Consider the following 18,411-nt stretch of genomic DNA (forward strand, 5'->3'; position numbering starts at 1 on the left):
CACTCAAGCATGACATTATCAGAAGGCTGATGACCTAGAACAAATACCAGAGATAAAACCAATCACTCAGATCATGGGAATGTTGTTACTCTCAATAGTAGAGGGAGGTTTGCCTTTTTTTTAACGGTGTCGCTCAATGCAAGGCCAAGAGGTACTTAAGTGAGTATAATGTAGTTATGTCAGGAGATGGCGGTGGACCTTGTTTTGTAAGCTTTGTGGATTGTAATCTGACGGAAAGCATCTGTTTGGAAGAAAGGAAAGGTCTCCCGTGCCCTTATGCAGAGCGTATGTTTGGAAGAGAGTTCCATAATTTTGCAGTCCGGGGAAAGAAGCTGTTGTTGTAAAATGACTTGGAGACAGGTATGTTAACGGTGCTTTGATGAGAACTGGAATTATTCAGAGGTCCAAAGTAATGATGTTACTTTGTATTAACTCACCAAACATTTGGTGTTCCTGTGGCTGGATACGACTCCCAGAATGCCTGTCACCAGGTACTGCAGGGACGAAAATCGGTAACATCACTTATTGGTTTCGGTCAGAAAATGGCTCCGCCCCTGAGGCGTCGCCAATTACACTTGTTCATCATTTACTACTAGTAGTTCTAACTGAGTTCTAACAGTAAAGGCAACGGGCGGAATGGACCCTTCTCTCGGCGGCTATGTAGGATGGCCGGCTATATTAAAATATATAACGCGTTAAAAACTCTTCCCCACCGCCGCGGGGCCTGCACAGGAGGCTATCTCTAAGGATATTTTTGAATCACATATGCTTAAAATATTTATTTGTAACACTTCCCAGTGGCAAATTTTCGACCACTGTCACCTTCACACAGTAAATAATCAGAGCACTCTAGTCATCATGAAACAGAGACGGAGGACGATATAAACTACCTAGCACGTTTGACCATTTGCAGACGTCACGTATCCGTCAATTTCCGTGTGAATAAGGCCACGTGTCTGTAACCGTAACTCTCGCGAGTTTACGTTCGGAAGTGATTGGTCATTAATTATCATGATGGCGACAGTGGTCAAATATATTGAAAATTTTTATCCCTGTGTTGCATTGTACTATAATTACTATCAACACAGATGGAACTTCTATGATAATTAAATGTTTTTTACGATTTCTGTCTGAAAATATGCCGCGAAAATTAGCTATAGCTAGAGTATCTCACCACTTGTATTCTCCAAGTTGAATTGTAAATTAAAAAAAAATGTGTCGTACCACAAGTCCAGTCCAGATGGGCGCCCCGACGTAGAACAGCAGTGTTTGTATGACCATTCCGATGATCCCGAAAGTCAGCAGAAGCCCGGCGAAGAAGATCATGGCTCCCCCGAGCCCCCTAGCGCCTGCCACCCGGTACTGCATCCGCTGAGAGCGGGAACCTGGCTGACTTTGGGTCTCCATGGTGGTGTGCTATCACTCCCGACTGTTCAAACTGCGGAGAAAATTATTGACTTTTTATCACAAACTCTTCTGTCTCTCGATAACAAATTATCCTTTTCTTGCCAAGATAAAACTTAAGGTAAAAAGTTAATATTGTCACAGAAACGTCGGCTGATCGAATAAAAGACTTGGTTGTGTAAAAATAGTCTCTTAACTTAGTTAAAGGTTAATATTTAAACTTCAATACACGTGAACGAGTCTTATTTTTCTGGCCCGTTTAATGTAGCCTCCTGTGTTGGCCCCGCGGCGGTGGGGAAGAGTTTTTAACGCGTTATTTTAATAACGGGGCGGAATGGACCCTTCTCTCGGCGGCTATGTAGGATGGCCGGCTAGATTAAATTTAAACTAACGCGTTAAAAACTCTTCCCCACCCCGCTGCACAGGAGGCTAGTTTAATGGTTAACGAATACGTAAATCACCAAACATCGCTGTGTTAGACAGAGGCCTTTGTGGCGTTTGGGTCCATACCATAAGACGGCTCTCTGTCAGAGGTTGAACTTGTACAAAGACTATTATTATATACTTGGGTATTTTCAACATTGAAACAACAGTCTGTGGCACCTTTTTAGTCTGATGTAAACACGTACAACTTGCACTGCAACTTTCTGTAAATTTGACGTTATTTCATGGATCGCAACCCTAACAGTGGCCTCAAAAATTATTACAGCGCTCGATCAACTGTCTAAAGACTACAGCAACACACTATAATGTTCTATATGTTAAGTGTTCATGGTCAATAGTAGTTAAAAGCGCAGTCTTACCTGGATTCCTTCTCGTATGGGTCTTGGCGATATCTCCAACAGGTGCGAATTACTTCCGCCCTCTTCACAAAGTGCAAACGTGTATTCCTACGCGCCAGGTGTGACAATACGTTGCATATGAGAAATCATAGCGATGATATCGGTATGAACAACCTTACCGTAGAAAAGCTCATAGCCTTATATGCCATGGAATTATTTGTTGTATTGAAGGTATTGACTATTGACGCGTTCGCTAGGGACTACGTTTATGGGAGTATGGATACATTGGCCTGATCACAACGTACAAGATCGGCCATGTCCTTAAGAGTTCACTGACCTGTGTACATGTGACTTAAACACACACGCACACACCGAGTCAACATGTATCAGCATGTATGTGGTCTACATGTCGTCCACATACGATCACACGGGTGCTTAAGGTATTTATACGTCACCAAAGGTAAACAGGTGGGGCTTAAGACTCCTTGAAGTCACAGGTTAAGTCCCAAGGTCGCACAAAGGTGACCGTGGGTGGGTTCGTAACTTCTAAGTGGGTTTTAAAAAAAGCTTTAAAAAGTGCACTTTTTGTCAAGCCAAACAAAGTAGATTTTAAAAAGCGTACCTATTAATACTTAAAAGTTTTAATAGGGTACACTTTTTGCTACACAAGATATTTCGGAAGTTATTGTACGTTCTCTTCAGCTTCAAAACGCGCGAAAAAGGTACCATAAACTTTAAGAGAATTTTACATCATACGCCAGCAACGGCTATGTATAATGTTGCTTTGTACATGATAATGCTTACTCTATGCAAGTATCCTGAAATGCACACAATGCGTATAACGACGACAAAATGATCAGCATATTGTAGGGTTTATATTGAGGAAGGTTTTATTGGTATTCCTATCAAATATACACTAAATCACCACCAGACCATATTAGGGCAAGAGGAGTGGAGAAAATACAAACCGTTAATATCGGGAACCAAATTCTCCTGGACAATTTCACCCCTTTTCCACCAAAAAGTTTTTTTGGGTCAACAAAAATGGCACATTTGCACAGCAGCAGCGCACTTTATGTAGTAAATACCTGTTATTTGCATAGACTGTTGTGGAAAATATTTTTCCTTGGCTTCGAAATTTCTCGTAGACCTTTTTATTTGTTCTGAGACCACATTTGCCCTTGAGAATTTGACCCCTTTGTTATAAGACATAACAAGCAAAATAAAAGATGGCGGCACACTGCATAGTATTCTATCTGATGTTGGCGGCCATGTTTGATTTTTTCACACACGTGACAAACACACAAACATTCTTTTTGAATAGTTTTGAATAGATTAACATTTTTTTTGTCACACTGAACTTCTTGGATGCCTTGATATGTTGTTTAGCCCTTACGCTTTGATAGTAAAAAATATACAATCTTTTTTTAAAACCATTTTTGACAGCTCTATTTTTTATAACACCAGAATTGTACTAGCTGCATATCTGTTACTGTAATTACATACAGAGAAATTTTAACTGAAATGCGTCTTACTGCAATGTCACACAGTTTATCATAACAAAAAGCTGAAAATAAACAAGGAATAAGAAGTTTGGATGATGATATTTCACTGTGACTATAGAATCCCTTATTTTCACCTTTACAAAGTCCCAAAAGTTTGATGACAAGAAATTGAACTCCATTGACAACTACAGTACATTTGTCACTAATAGCCATTTCTCAGGTATCTGGACAAGCCATTTCTATCACATTTATTTCTGTTATCTTCACTGAGATTGTTTACGCTTACCAAATCAACAACTGGGAAAACTTTCCTTACAAAATATGTACATCTGTATGAAGCTTTCTCTTTTAATACAATCAACAAAATAAAACAAATATTCTGAGATAGCCAATCTTCTTGAATAACGAAAAATTAAAAGCAGCAAATAAGGAAAAACCGAATCTCGTTGGCAAAAATATAGAAATTACATGAGGTCATCCTAAGGTATGATGTTGCTAATTGTGCAGTATCGTATTGTAACTGTGAATAATCTTTTTCACACATTGTCAAATCATGATAATTTCATATTCCTCTAGACAAATGAAATAGACAAAGACAAAATAAAGAAAAAATGGGAACATGGCTGCACCCATACTAAAAAAGAATCCTGACGAATATATAATCTTTTTTTGCTGTTGACAGTATTAACAACTGAACTGAGGTAAAATATAACACTGAAGAAAGGTCACACCAGCAAAGCTGGTCACTAAGCTAAAAAGTGATTGGCTGCTTGTAAGTATGTATGAATGGATCCCATTGGCTGGGCTCCCAGGTGATAGATGTGAAAGGATAGATCTCATTGGTTGGTTTGTACTGCTGGCTCGTTGTGATTGGCTACTCCACTGGGTCAATGATGAGTGGTGCAATGTACTCAGAGTGACGGATTCCAAAAGAGTGTTGTGGGTACTGCAACTTGTGCATGGTCACCTGTGACGTCGGGGAGAATGAACAAACAACAATAAAAAAGTAGCTCAAGTTGTAGAAAAAAAGATCAAGTCCAGTTTTTGAATCTTAAACTGCCACGTAAGTGTAAGTCTGCTGTTAAGGCTTTAGTGTTGTTGTAATATTTAAGACTAATATATCTATACAAATTAACATTAATTTGCAATACTACTGATATTTTAGTTTAAAAAACACTATATACTATACACTTATTGTTATTAGAATGGAAGTTTATATTAAGATATGTATTAAAATCATTTATTTTCTAAATTACTCATGCACTAGACATCATCATATAACTGTGCCAACTTTTGGATTAAAGTTTTTGCATGCAGGACTTATTATGCTAGGAGTTGATTACCTAGTTTTAAACAACATAATCAGTTATGCTACATTGACAGAGACTTTCCTACTTAGTTTGTGGCTTATATATAAATGCAAAGCAGTGTGCTACGGTAGCATTTGCTGTGCAGACATACAGAAAAATCTGTCTGAAAGTGGAAACAAACCAAGTTATAAACATACAGGACAGTATTGACAGAACCAATTTTAGCAGTTGCTGAAAGCAGACAGGATAAAATGGTCACATGATACAGAACTGCTTTTGTTCAAGGAAGCATTTGGCATAACATACTGCACCTGTGTAAAACCCCTTAATGTATTTTGCATAGCACTTTGGCAGAATGTCTAGTTTAGGGTCATATTTGTGCATTTAAGGATGACATGCCCTCTATAGTTTTCAAATGTTGTGTCAGAGAAGATATTGTCGGCATCTGGCATAATTCTGATGCAACGTTGACCAAACAAAATCCAATGATAACTATGAAAAAACTGCATTTCACACAGGTGCAGTACATTCTGCTGACATCCTAGTAAAGGGTCAACATGAAACTGAAGATGGAATCATATGACAAAAGATTGTCAAGTTACGGATGCAATTTCTGCAACTTATCTGTAAAGATCGCTAAACTCTACTGCATTATGTTTCACAACTTCTTTCAGCCTTTCGTTCCACTTAGGATGATGCCATGCAACTTGAATCTGTATACATGTACTAGCATTCTATTAGCCTAGGTGCCATTCCATTTATAACGAGGCTTCTTGCAGTCACTGACTTGATAAATTTGACTTTTGGGTCAGCGAGTGCAATGACCCCACTAAAATCAGATGGTACTCAGGCTGGCATTCTAGGCCCAGGTTAGAATACATACACTTCACTGAATGCTTTGCAGAGTTCAACACGCTCTTTCCTGAACTTGTGACTAAAAAGTAAACTCTTTTACAAAGCCAGATGATTCTGAGCAGTTTCATGTTTCAAGTGATTGCAAGAACAATCGAGATAACATGATTTAGAAATGATGTACCCTGGTGTAAATGTACTTTTGCAGTAGTCAAAATCTTAAGACTGTGAATATGTGTTTAAATGTATTACAGAATTGTTTTTACGACTGAACTTTCAATACTAACAACCTCATCATACTGCAAAATATCTGCAAAAGTAAAATTTTACAGTACCGAGTTCTGTCAAAGTTGGAAACATTCTGTGAAGTATATATAATTCTTATACAAGACATTTGCTCAATACTACCACCCTGGCAGCAAGCTACATGTACGCTAGCAGGTGGCAAAGCAAGCAGTGATTGCTGTGAAGAAAGAATCCTGAAAAATACCGTACATCTAAACCATGATGGGACATTTATATTGAGAATGGCGGACTCCAAAATAGAAGCCGGGAGATTTTTTGTGAAGGTTAACCTGAGAGAGAAGGACAAGACATCGACATGGAGTAAGAATGATAGTGAAGGTCAATAGTAAAGATGTCAAGGTCAACATACACATGCTTCACATACATGTAGAGGGGGAAAATCAGTGATCATTTTAATAACCATTTGAGGGACAGACAAAATTTGCTGAGTACAGTCAAAACTGCCCAAGAAGACCACTCAGAGGACCTATAAACTTGTGTCTATGTGGACAGGTGGTCACTATAGACAGGATTCCTAATGCTTGTAACAATGGGAAATTATATAAGGGACTGCCACAAAGTGGTCGCTTTAGCCAGGTGGTCCTTAATATGTAGAGGTGGTCACTTGGACATGTTTGACTGTATATATCTTGCTTTTGAAATAAAGTAGATCATCATGGAATGCGAATATGACAGTTGAAGCTTTTCTTTGTCAGATTAAGAAGGGAATCTTCATACAAAAGCGGAGAAAACCAGAGATGCAGACAAAGTAGTCAATGTTGTGCGGACATCATTTGAACCTAGAAGAGACAGGGCTGGATGGGTGTGTGTGTTTGTTTGTTTGTTTGTTTGTTTGTGTGTGTGTGGCAATAGAGACATCCGTAGATGATTTAAGGAGCTAGGAGTAGAAAAAAAGTCTGATTATTTGAGAATTGACTGCAGTGGTAGACTTCCTCACAGAGTTGTTGCCTACACAAATAAATAAATAAACAAACAATAAAAGAAAAATAAATATGTTATACCCGTGCTTACACAAACGCCATGTGTTAGTAGGAGGGATCAACGATGAGGGGTGCTATGTATTCGGAGTGCCGAATTCCGAATGAGAATTCTGGCGGCTTTCTCTTGGCGTTTTGATACACCTGTGATAGAAAATAACAAAAGAAAAAAAGAGAAAAAACAGGATAAAATCTTTGTTGCAAACAATGTATGAAGAGGAAAGAATTATATTATGTAAGATGTTAACATACAATATTTTGTTATCACCCCATTGGCTCTTTATCAATCCATTCAAAGGAGCATTTTTAAGTCATGCTTAAAGTTTAGTTGTAAGTTCACTTATGTTATATTGAACCCACTTGCTCTTTCTTAATGTTACAAAATGTACTCAAGTTCATATGTCATTTTTCATTCATTCCAGCAAAGGCATGCTTGCAGGCCGATTATATTATACTTTCTGTATATCATAACAGATTAATTTCCTTATAACTACATGTACTTGCAAAATTGACTTTTAGAACGTCTTCATAACTCTGTCATGGCTAGTTTTTTCATACATGTCGATAGATTGTCATAGCTGACTCCTAACCTCATATTGCTTTTGTTAGTGAGTGTTTTATGGTATTTTATGTAGTTATTTGAATGATAAGCACACAACAACCACACCTTTTCTGGGCTGTGTGCGCCAGGGCCCGGTTTCTTGGTGGTGTCGCCCGGCATCTGGTTTCTTCCGGTCATCGAGTAGAGCGGAGCTCGGCCACGGTTGATGTTGGGGTCCGTTACTCTGTACGTGCCTGGTCCTGGGGTCTGTAGAGTGGTTAGGAACAGTATTGCGATCATCATGTGATGTACATGTGCTGGCCATGTGATGATCATGTGACAATCATGCATAAACAGGATGACAATGAAGCTAACCAATGTCCAATGTCAGCTCTCCATAACAATGAGTTTGAAAAGGCATCTAAAAGATTGAGAGATTTTTTTAGAGTGATTCTAAAAAATTGATAGACTGGGTTGGTGGAAAGACGACTTCTATAAGCTTTATTCTACAACAATACAAGGCTTTTGGGGACAGAAGCCTTAAAAGCCATAATCCTTGAATGTAGAATTGTTTTTCCCCATAAAGTGTTTGTTGTTACCCTTCAAATGTCAGTAAATTCTGTAGCTTTCACAAAAGATCACCTTCTGTAAGTCCTCGTGGAAACTGCCAATTTTCTGCCGGCTCGTCAGCGAGTAGTTCGGTGCCGAGGTCTTCCCGACAGCCTTCGGTCCAACCACGGCCGGCAGGGAGTAGGCATTGGGCGCCGGCGTGTTGTCGAACTTGAAGCCTCGCGTTCGGGACGAGAGAGAGTACGCTGGGGCTGTACGAGACGCGGAGCGGCCGGATTTCTCGGGAGCGTACGCACCTAACGGGGATGGTATAGCAAACATATGGTGAGACTAGAGAAGTAACATGCATAATGTTTACCTTCGGACATGGTCTGCCCTGTTAATTTTTACTCAAACATATTCACATACATGTACTACTAGTATATTGTGACAGGAGCAGAGCAGACCATGAAGTTTTCAACATTATGTAACCCAACACCAGTCACCATGGTGACAGACGTCAACAAATCATGTCATTGGCCAGGTCAGAGGTTAGTGTTTGGAGAAGAGGAAGAGGAAATTGAGTAAAAACAATATGTTTTCCTTCGGTAAACATGAATATTACATGGAAGGCAACAGTGTAACAATCATGCAGATTTCAGCACCAGGGTCAGTGCCATTAGAGTAAGGTACAAACATTTTTTTCCATTCTCATCTCTTAACAAACATTTTCATTCCCTAGAAATAGCTGTATGTGCTATTTATTTACTGCACAATGTACTTTTGATAATTTAGAAGTATCAATGAAGTTAAAGTAAATTGTCTTGTTTGTTTTGATTTATGTGCAAGTGAACAATAAAAAAATAACCAATCATTGGTAAGCATGTGAGTCATGTGACGATCATTTGGTAATCATGTGAGAGTCATGTGACAATCATGTCACAGTCATGTGACAATCACCTGGGCCAGGTGTGCTGAACATGGTGATGTCCTTCGGCCGGCTGTACAGGGAGTAATGTGGGGTCCCATCCTTCCCCTGACGGAGGATGTTGGACGGCACCAGGTAGCCTGGACCCGGGCTACAGTCGTTGCTATACTTGTTGTGTCGGATGCCGAAGCTGTAGGCCGGAGCCAGCTTACGGGTCGGGTCGTGTTTCTTCGCACCTGTAGCGAAAGTCTGGGTGTGTCCTGGTAGGGCAACACGCAGGGGGGAGGGAAGGGTGCGGAGATGACAGGGTTCTTTTGTAGAACCTGACATCACTACACTTTGGTGAACACAAAGGACTGAAAGTAGTCCTGTGTTTGGTTACTTCATAGCTGTGAATCTGTGCCTTGTCTTGTACTAAATACTATTTGCTAAATTTTGCCTTTTACAGCCCTATACTCATAGTTCAAAGTGATATCTTGTTGTTGTAATTTTACCAAACCAAGCAAAACTCACATTTGACATAGAAATCATGTCATCACAAAATCTAAACAATTACAATTGAATGAAACTTCTTCTAGTATCACAAATTTCCCTGTATGCTCCAGTATAGAGTATACATACTGCCTTATATGTACGATTTTACAACATTCTGTGCTTACCAATTAAATGCATTGCCCTGTCAACTCCTAGTATCACTTTATCTACAAATGTGTTCCTTAAACTCTTAGTATCATAAACATGTATTATTTTGTGATTGCCCCCCTCCCTCCCTCCATCCTAAACCTATCCTACCCCTTCCCATACAGACCTGTACTGCCCGGCACCATGTACTTGGGCCCGGGGCTGTGGTACATGGCCGCGATCGGGCCGCGTGGTCGCGTGGGCTGCCAGTTGGATCCCATGGTTCTCCTGCGATGTCAGCTAGCTCAGATCTGAGCAATTCTGTGACAACACAAGAATTCTTCTATTAAACATTTCAAGTCATACAAATGATGGATGGTAGGTTTTAACTTAGGTCCCTCCGGAACTTAAAGTTAATATAGGTCATGTATTCTGACGTGATTCTTATGGTGTTCCAATGGGAGTTAACTGACATAGTTTTCACCTTTGTTCACAATATTGCCATAATAATTGTTCAGGCAAACAAGCCATTCATATGCAATAGAAGAGCAAGACTTCTGCCATTATGTAGCTTATGGAGAATCAGATATTATATTTGAAAGCAGAAAACAATGTTATGCAAAGTTTTGCAAGCAGAGCTGGTATAGTTATGGAACAAGAATTTGATCACATATCTCAAGTTTTTGTGACTTTGCTTTATTCATTGTGAATTTCTCACTGATTTTTCAAAACATTCTTTCCCAATGGCTCTCATAAGGTAACAGCTATAACATATGTGTGTGTGTGTGTGTGTGTGTGTGTGTGTGTGTGTGTGTGTGTGTGTGTGTGTGTGTGTGTGTATAGCTGGAAATCGAAGACAGGAAATTTGATAACCTTTTCTGGGACCTTTGAGCTAACTTCCTGTTAGTGTCTCTGACATGTCTAGCATGTGAAAATATCTATGAAAACACAACCAAACACACAGACACGCCAAAAACAAAACCTTTATACACAGGTGAAAAAATAGCTGCAAAACTGGCCCTGTCCTTAGTGCTGAATTCTATCAACCATCTTACTACATTGCAAAAATGATAAAAATAAGAGGATACAGTTTTGAAAAATTCAATTGCTATCATGAAGTGCAACACTATGACAGTCAAACTAAAGTCTGCAAAGTCACACCCCTGTAAGTGGAATAGAACAGCCCATCTTTGCTCCACTGACCTCAAAATCAAATAGAGTCACTATGGAAACAACCCTCCCTGACTGGGTGTGGTGTCGTTCCGCAGGGCTAGCTTATAAAAAATTAACGACATGAAATGGCAGACTAGCGGGTGATTTGTGAAGGTGTCATGAAGGATATCGGAAGAGGAACAGACAACAATAGACTGTTTTGTTATGGTAACAGTTGCCCCACTTTCACCGGAAGTGTGGTCACGTTTTACGAGTCCCTGCCATATATCATACATGCTGACTACTGTTGTTATGGAATACTGTAAAAATTAAAACTTTTGCCAAGTTTTATCTTACCAAATTTGGCAGTTATGTTCAGTAAAGCTACATGTCCATTATTTTTGGAAAAAGTATCTCAATGAAATACAGCTAATATTTTGTCTGCACAATTCTATAGTATATGTAACATTACATGAATTATATCAGTATAGTAATATAATAAAAAATCTGTTATCATTTAGTCATGAATTTATTCATACATCTCTATAATTTAATATAATGAGTATCAGGGGACAATATCGTTATTATCGGTACTTTCAAAGAAATATCGTATGGCACAACTGTTCTGAGTATTCTTGTTTTGTGTAGTCTGGGTTTAAAGTAGTTTTTCCCCCAAAGATTGGCTGTGAAAAATCTTTCTTTTATGAAAAGGAGTGATAAAGTGTCATCTCGGATGCCTGCAGTACCAAACATGCCCAGTAGGTGTCTCTGCAACCTTGACACAGACACAGATCACCCGTGTCTCCCTGGCAACCAAGGAAACCAAATAAAACAGGTGGAAACAGAGCAGCACAGGTGAAACAACAGGTGTTCTGTTAGGAGATACTAACCACTAACAACCATCCTTTTCACCAGGGGATTGTGTGCTAAGCCTTTTAGCTATCTCTGAAATCTAAAAACCTTTCTAAACTCTTTATCTTTCTTTTGTCATCCTGAAAATCACTATAAAGGTGGCATTGTGGTAGAGAAAATGCTCTCAAAACAGTTTATCCAAGCAAAAATTAAAACGTTTTTTTGCAATAGTCCTTGAATATCATTCTGACTAATACCAGGTCATTTTTCGTGGATTTTAGTATCGGTTAATAACATAGAAGCAAAATTTTGCACTAGTTTTTCTTTGTTCAAAGAATTAGCCCTTACTAATCTATACAGACAAAGAGTCTTTGTGTCTGGCCTTGTTTGGGCTTAGGTGACCAGTCAGGTGTAAAATGGCACCATGTTATCGGTGGGGCAGGTCAAATACTTCTGTATGTCTGTATGAAACCACTGGGTGCTATGGAGTACAGTGTTATGAGTAAATAAACTACTGTGCCAAGAAGCAACAGGAATGCCGATATCTTTAATTAAATCGATTTTCAACATCTTGTTGCCGGATTTTGCTTGAGATTTTTAGCAAGGAAAGTATAAGAATTTCTCAAATGCTAAAAATTCTTGTCATTGGACCCACAGTGTCTTCTTCTTCTAGAATCTCTTAAAGTGAGTTTTCTTGAGTAAATTGAATTGCTTGCAAATATATGCAGGAATTTAAACTGAAAATGTTAAACATGTTGCTCAATGCTTAACACTGCCTTATTTTGTATGATAAAAATAATGTCATTCTAACCTGTTATTTTCCAGACAATTGTGATAATTTCATTATTGTCTCAATCACCCCCTACTAGGACTAAATGGATAACGTATTGTTTGAGGTATTTAAGCCAATAGTGTTGACTAAAGCTGATAGTGGTGGGTGATGATGTCAGGACTTTGGAATGTCTCGGTGTTGACTCAACTGTGACTGTCGGAGTGGGACACTGATTTTAGTACTTCAAACAAAGAAATGGAGGGAGGGGGGCATTACATATCATACTGTCTAAAAAAATTAATCTGAAAATGCAACAGCAGACTTCAGATATCCAGATGTTAAAGACATTTCTTGAAAAAGTCCTCAATAATTATAGTGATTAGTGAAATAACATGAGAGTATTACGTTATCCAAAGTAAGTAGGAAAATGTACAGGTGCATGTACTGGTCCGTTTTTTAACCGCGTTATACTGTAAATCAATCTGTTTTTGGAAGGGAAAAGGAGTTTTTTTTGCTATAACTGGTTTAAAGTTGATCGCGATTGAAAAAATAATACAATGATGTAGTAATGAAATGGAAATGTGCATTTGTGCATAAATTTGTGCATTGTGTCATAATTTTGCAGCAGAGGTTATCGCAAAAATGTCTGCGAATATTTCAAGAGTTACAGTACCATGGCCTTTTTTCTTGCTGCTACTTTACAATACTGTAAAATTGTAAACTACTCTGTGTGCTAATAAACCTGAACTGTATATGGCCCTCAATAAATGTACACCAGATTTATTACTTTATTGCAGTAATTGTTTTTGCTGCAGTTCAGATTTCTATACAATCAATGACCAGGTTTTATTGCTTTTATTACGTCCACTCTATATCAGGAGCCCTTTGCATTGACGTAATTATGCAATTCACTCTGTTTCATTGCCCAATAACTAAAAGATAATATTGTCAAAAGAGCATTAAAAGAAGCAAAGATCCAAATTTGACAAGCTAGAAAGAAAAGTATCCTACACTAAATTTTTTAAACTCACAAAAATTAAAATAATATACTAGTAGGAAGAAATCCATCTAGGATTCTATGTACTGTAAAATTTTTAACAGTTTTTGCGGCTGTTTTATTTTGAACATAACCTCACCACTGCTAATTTTATGACATCGCAAATATGCATTTCCAATGTACTACAGAATTGAATTGTTTTACCCCTCTAAAATACTATGTAAACCTCCTTTTCCCTCATATTTTTGCAAAATACTGTAAAATGACTACGAAAGTAAATGAATTTACGGCAGTCTTACTGTCTCATTTACTGGTTTGTTTTGATTGGCACAAATGCTTGCCACCCTTTGTTTGATTTTGTTTTTCTTCTAGGGGGTACTGGAGTGGGTGGGAGGTTTATTTTCATAGCAAAGAGAGCGCCAACTAATACTACACCATCGGCCTGGACATAACATGGGCAGCTTGTTGTTAGGGGGTTGTTATAACAGTTGCTAAGGACTTTCGACCAGATTGAAAGTCTTCAGACTTCTCATAGATTAAAGAAATGCAAAATTAAGGGGTAAAACACTAGTTTTGCGTGTTTAAAGTGTATAAGACCAGACTGTAAGGTTTGAACCACTTACACCAGGAAGGACCCATACTCTCCTTGATAAGTGTATTGGGATCTTTAACAAAAACAAACTCGAGGTGTGGCTCTCCTCAAACTATTAGGCAGAAGTTGACGTCTTATAGTTTTATTTTTTTAAGGACAATTTTACTTCTTAGAATGTACACTTTTATTAAGGTAAGAATCAGATCACTGTGATCACTGGCCCTTAGATTAACTTGAGTGTCAAAGCAATTTCTGGTAAATTTTTCGTGAACTTTTAAAACAGTTAAAAACCTACCACAAAACTTATGTTCTACCACCTATTCAAACACCAGTTAATTCACTCCTAAACTGCATAGTAGACTGTGCACTTGTTTAAGCTAGATTACAAAGCAAAGTTTCAAACCCACTTCATGTCTCTCCTGTGTAGGTTTGGGTGGGGTTGTTTCTATAACTGAGTGCTCGGTGCGCCACGGTGTATAACTAGGAGGTACTTGATATTTTCTGGGTTGTTTTTCAGCAGAGCACTTGGCTTTTCACCAAGTTCAATGTGAGCATTGAGGTCAGAAGTAGTTTTCATAATGCCAATACAGGGAAGGCACCATGGTTGCTGTGTTCTAGAATAAGTTGTTTCTCTCAACCAACTTGCAAGTCTGAAACCTGTCATGATTGTACTTATGTTCTATGAGTTCTTAAGTAATAAGCCAAATTAATATATAAATTATATCATGATAGATTTTAAAACTCATAATTTTAATTTTAAAGTTGGTATGTGCTTGTGCATATGAAATTATTGACTTTAAGTTTTAGAAAAACTAGTAAGACACACCATATGCAACAATTTTATATGCAATTGTATTTAACAATAGGGAATATTGAATTGTAAAAATTTGTCTCACAGTCATGACAGTTGTAAAATATTAATCTCCAAGCAGATGTTGAAAGGTAATATCATTTTTCTATTTCCTGTTCCTAAGGAAGCATGTTTTTTAAAGAAACAAAAGCTAGAAAAATGTCATGTTGACTCCCAAGTCTCCCCCTTGGTATTTCACAACTGTCACGCCTGAGTGACATATTGTTACCATTTCAAATCTATTGTCGTAATATTCTATAGGGAAACATAAATCAGCTACTGCTAATGCCGTAAATAAGCCTGAGTTAATCCAGTAATACTTTTAGGTTACACACGTAGTCAAACAGTCCACAATGGCGCTGTATTTGCCCTGGTCATAGACTCCGCCTACACGACTGTTACCTGGCTACCACGGGTACGCTCCAATAAACCCGGGTAAACTTCAAGCTCTCTTGGGGTTTTCCACAGTTTTAGGCCTTTTTTTTATCATAATCATATCGATATGATGTGAGTGTTAACTAGAAAGGGGTTAAGAGAAATGAATCTGTTGAATTCAGACAATTTAGAGGGTGTAGAATCCATACAATTTTGTATGTTAACAGTATTTGAGCGGATATGTATTTCCGTCTTCTTTGTTGGTTTAATAGATTGGGCACAATGGACAGTATATATACATGTATATGAAGTGGTATAAAGAAAAGGCTTCTTGAGATGGTACAGTAAAGGACATACAAATGTTGGTGCTTCGGGTGCGTGGCATATAAAATATTAAAGTATAATGTCAGCAAAACCTAATAACAAACCTTACTGTTGCTCTTTAGAGCTTGGACCTGAAATTCTACAACCTTTGAAATTTAAACAGGTAATTTTTCAGACACTTGAATTTTAGGAATATATGCTGTATGATATACAAATATCTAGGTGTACCAGTGCAGCCTCGATAAAAAATTACATGACATTGTACAGTTTTGGGTGCACAAAAGTGCAAATATGCATTAAGTATTTCCAGCCCCAGTACATATTTCAAAACTTTCCAATGTATTCTAAAAAACAAATTGAGAGTGTACAAACCTACCCACCTATATTTCTATTTAACACCCTAAATTTTACAACTTTCAACTGTTTTATCAGTTTCTTAGCCAAATGGCTATACCATGGTAACATGCAAGGTTAGTCTGAGTCTAAGTCGTGGACAAATCAGGGAAGTTGTTACAAATTTGTAGAAGATTGCTGAGTTAAAATGTTAGCACTGCTTCTGTTACAACATACACGATTGGTCAGTACACTTATGGATAAGCCTGTGCACAACCACAAATCGTTCAGTGGCATAACATTATGTGAAATCATTGACACGGAAAGAACTTGTTTAGCTTGACCGTAAACTCTATACTCTAACTTTCCAGTGCCCATTATCAAAAAGAGCTTTATGTTGTGAAAACATTGTTGCAAGCGTCGCAAATGTTTATAAGTTCATACAGTTCAGTGGTAGAGTATGGAAACAAACACGTAGCTTAGCTATATCTGTTACAAGATTGTAAATATGTGACAAAGGATTTTACTTCCAGCAAACCACCTGACAATGTTGAACATTTTGAACCTATTATGCTCACTCACAATATATAACAAACACACAGAGATGGTTGATAGCAACAGAATAACATCATACATTTTGTACTTCAGAGAAAAAAAATTGTTTTAGGAAGCAAACTTGGTAACGTATAACGTCCATTTACTTAGCAGGCGCAACAGAGAATTTTCATGGCTCAGCAATATGTTCTTTTGAGATGCAGAATTTCAAACATTGTTTTAATAACTGTGACAACTCACCCCATAGAAATGCTCAGAACACAAAATTTACCTTCAATTTTCATCTGTTTACAAAAGTACATGTACTATTCCAAAAAGTTCTACATAGCCAGGTTGGCTATTCTAGTGAGCAGAAATTTATGGCGTTGTAGCCAATACTAGCCATGAAATTATTTACAAGATGTTTACTGTTTTCATGAGTGTTATTAAACTTCTGTTTACCCTAAGAAAGATTACAAAGTCAACTCCTAAAGTTCCAGATCTTAGGTTTCGGCACAGAAAATGCAAGAAGACTTTGAACAAATGTTGACCATTTCTTTCAACATTTTTACCATAAATTCCTACATTTTTTCATTTGCATTCTCATTGACCTAAAGCTATAATTCCTGAGTTATGAACTTTTTAAGAGGGAACCACACCTTCAAACGTGGTCCAAAAATCATTTATGTACTGTGAAGTGTGTTAAGCTGGCGTGAAGTATTCTATGTCTGATTTCAAAGGCTCTTCATATACTGTGAAAATCAATTGGGTAAACTTTTTCGTCACGGAAAAGTGATTTTAAGCTTCAAACATTGTTAAGTATTTTATGGTGTGTTATCATAGTTACCAGCGTATCCTGCGGTCTGGAAGTTTTATATTACCGAAGCTTCGGGTCAACTTGCTCACACAATGGCGAGGAAAAGGTGGGTTTGAATTCGGTCTGAGGGCTCAATGCACTGTGTGGTAAACGACTTAAAAAGGTGTGAAAATATCCGATTTTGAACCATATAACACACGAAAAACATTTTTATACAGTGATTTCATAATATAACAGCTTTAGGGTGTCACTAAAATCGTTTTGGGTCAGAAATCATCAAAATTCCTCGACATATGCCACATTTTGCTCGCGAAAGTTCTTATCGTCCTCGACTTCGCGTTCCTAGCAACGCCCTTGGTAACGCATTGTCAGGCATGTAACATACACCGCGCTGCCATGCCTTCAACTTTTCAAGTCTACATACCGAAAAAACAAAACCTCCAAAACCCCTATCTACCACTCAAATCTACAGCTAAGATGTCAAACTTTCTCCCATGTTGTAATTTTTGCTTATGACTGTCTTTGAAAGGTAGAAATTTGGTCAAAAGTGGACAGAAAAAAGCTGGACGTTTCTTCCTGGTGCATCGGAAAACCATGCATGTACATATGTAAAAGATTGCGCGGGAAACTGCACCACATTTTCGGCTTGCACATCGAGTATTTTACGTCTTGACGATTCTTCTAGCGAGTCAAAACCTTTAAGACTATGCTACTTACCTTCAGACGAACTTTCTCAGACGTTTGCGCTGATTTTCAGCCTCCTTCGCCGCTGCAAATCGATCCCCACGGTTTCTTTGGAGTGCTCTGCTTTTTGGGTCAAAGGTCTTTTCTGCTCGTACCCAGGACCACCGTGACGTCACGGAAATTCTTTACCCTGATTGGTCAAATGTGTGGCATACACCTGACACGTTCCCGGGTCACTTCTCATGACAGGTGTATACAAAAACAGGTAAGGGTTCTGGTTGCAAAGATAATATTAAATGAAAAGGCCACATCCAAACAATGTGATGCATTAAAAATCCAACATATAGTTATACT

At 38.1% G+C, this 18,411-nt stretch overlaps 2 protein-coding genes across 5 annotated transcripts in view; both read right to left on the reverse strand.

Moving 5' to 3' along the window:
• LOC109476616 overlaps positions 1-2,275 on the reverse strand; it is a 9,580-nt gene extending 7,305 nt beyond the window's left edge. Inside the window, exons 1-3 of one of the 2 annotated variants that reach the window (XM_019777613.1) lie at positions 2,208-2,275; positions 1,225-1,438; positions 438-494 (exon numbers count right to left, since the gene is read on the reverse strand). In XM_019777613.1, the coding sequence (XP_019633172.1) occupies positions 438-494; positions 1,225-1,407 (240 nt within the window). In that variant the 5' untranslated portion in view covers positions 1,408-1,438; positions 2,208-2,275. The remainder of the gene's footprint in view (positions 1-437; positions 495-1,224; positions 1,439-2,207) is intronic. The other variant, XM_019777611.1, reaches the window with a different exon arrangement.
• Positions 2,276-3,053: 778 nt separating this feature from the next.
• Positions 3,054-18,226, reverse strand: LOC109476614 (outer dense fiber protein 3-like). 3 transcript variants are annotated; one of them, XM_019777607.1, is made up of 7 exons: positions 18,091-18,226; positions 9,963-10,096; positions 9,187-9,414; positions 8,320-8,543; positions 7,804-7,944; positions 7,171-7,280; positions 3,054-4,658 (listed from the first exon to the last, which is right to left on the reverse strand). In XM_019777607.1, the coding sequence occupies exons 2-6, from the start codon at positions 10,054-10,056 to the stop codon at positions 7,185-7,187; spliced, it is 783 nt and encodes a 260-aa protein (XP_019633166.1). In that variant the 5' UTR covers positions 10,057-10,096; positions 18,091-18,226; the 3' UTR covers positions 3,054-4,658; positions 7,171-7,184. The 3 variants fall into 3 exon arrangements, with proteins under 3 accessions (XP_019633166.1, XP_019633165.1, XP_019633167.1); XM_019777606.1 differs by having other exon boundaries at positions 7,161-7,280; XM_019777608.1 differs by lacking the exon at positions 7,171-7,280 and having other exon boundaries at positions 18,091-18,220.
• Between the last annotated feature and the right edge of the window lie 185 nt (positions 18,227-18,411).

This window comes from Branchiostoma belcheri, unplaced genomic scaffold, assembly GCF_001625305.1.
Source record: "Branchiostoma belcheri isolate BF01 breed outbred unplaced genomic scaffold, Haploidv18h27 scaffold38, whole genome shotgun sequence".
In the NCBI taxonomy this organism is placed as follows: Eukaryota; Metazoa; Chordata; class Leptocardii; order Amphioxiformes; family Branchiostomatidae; genus Branchiostoma; species Branchiostoma belcheri.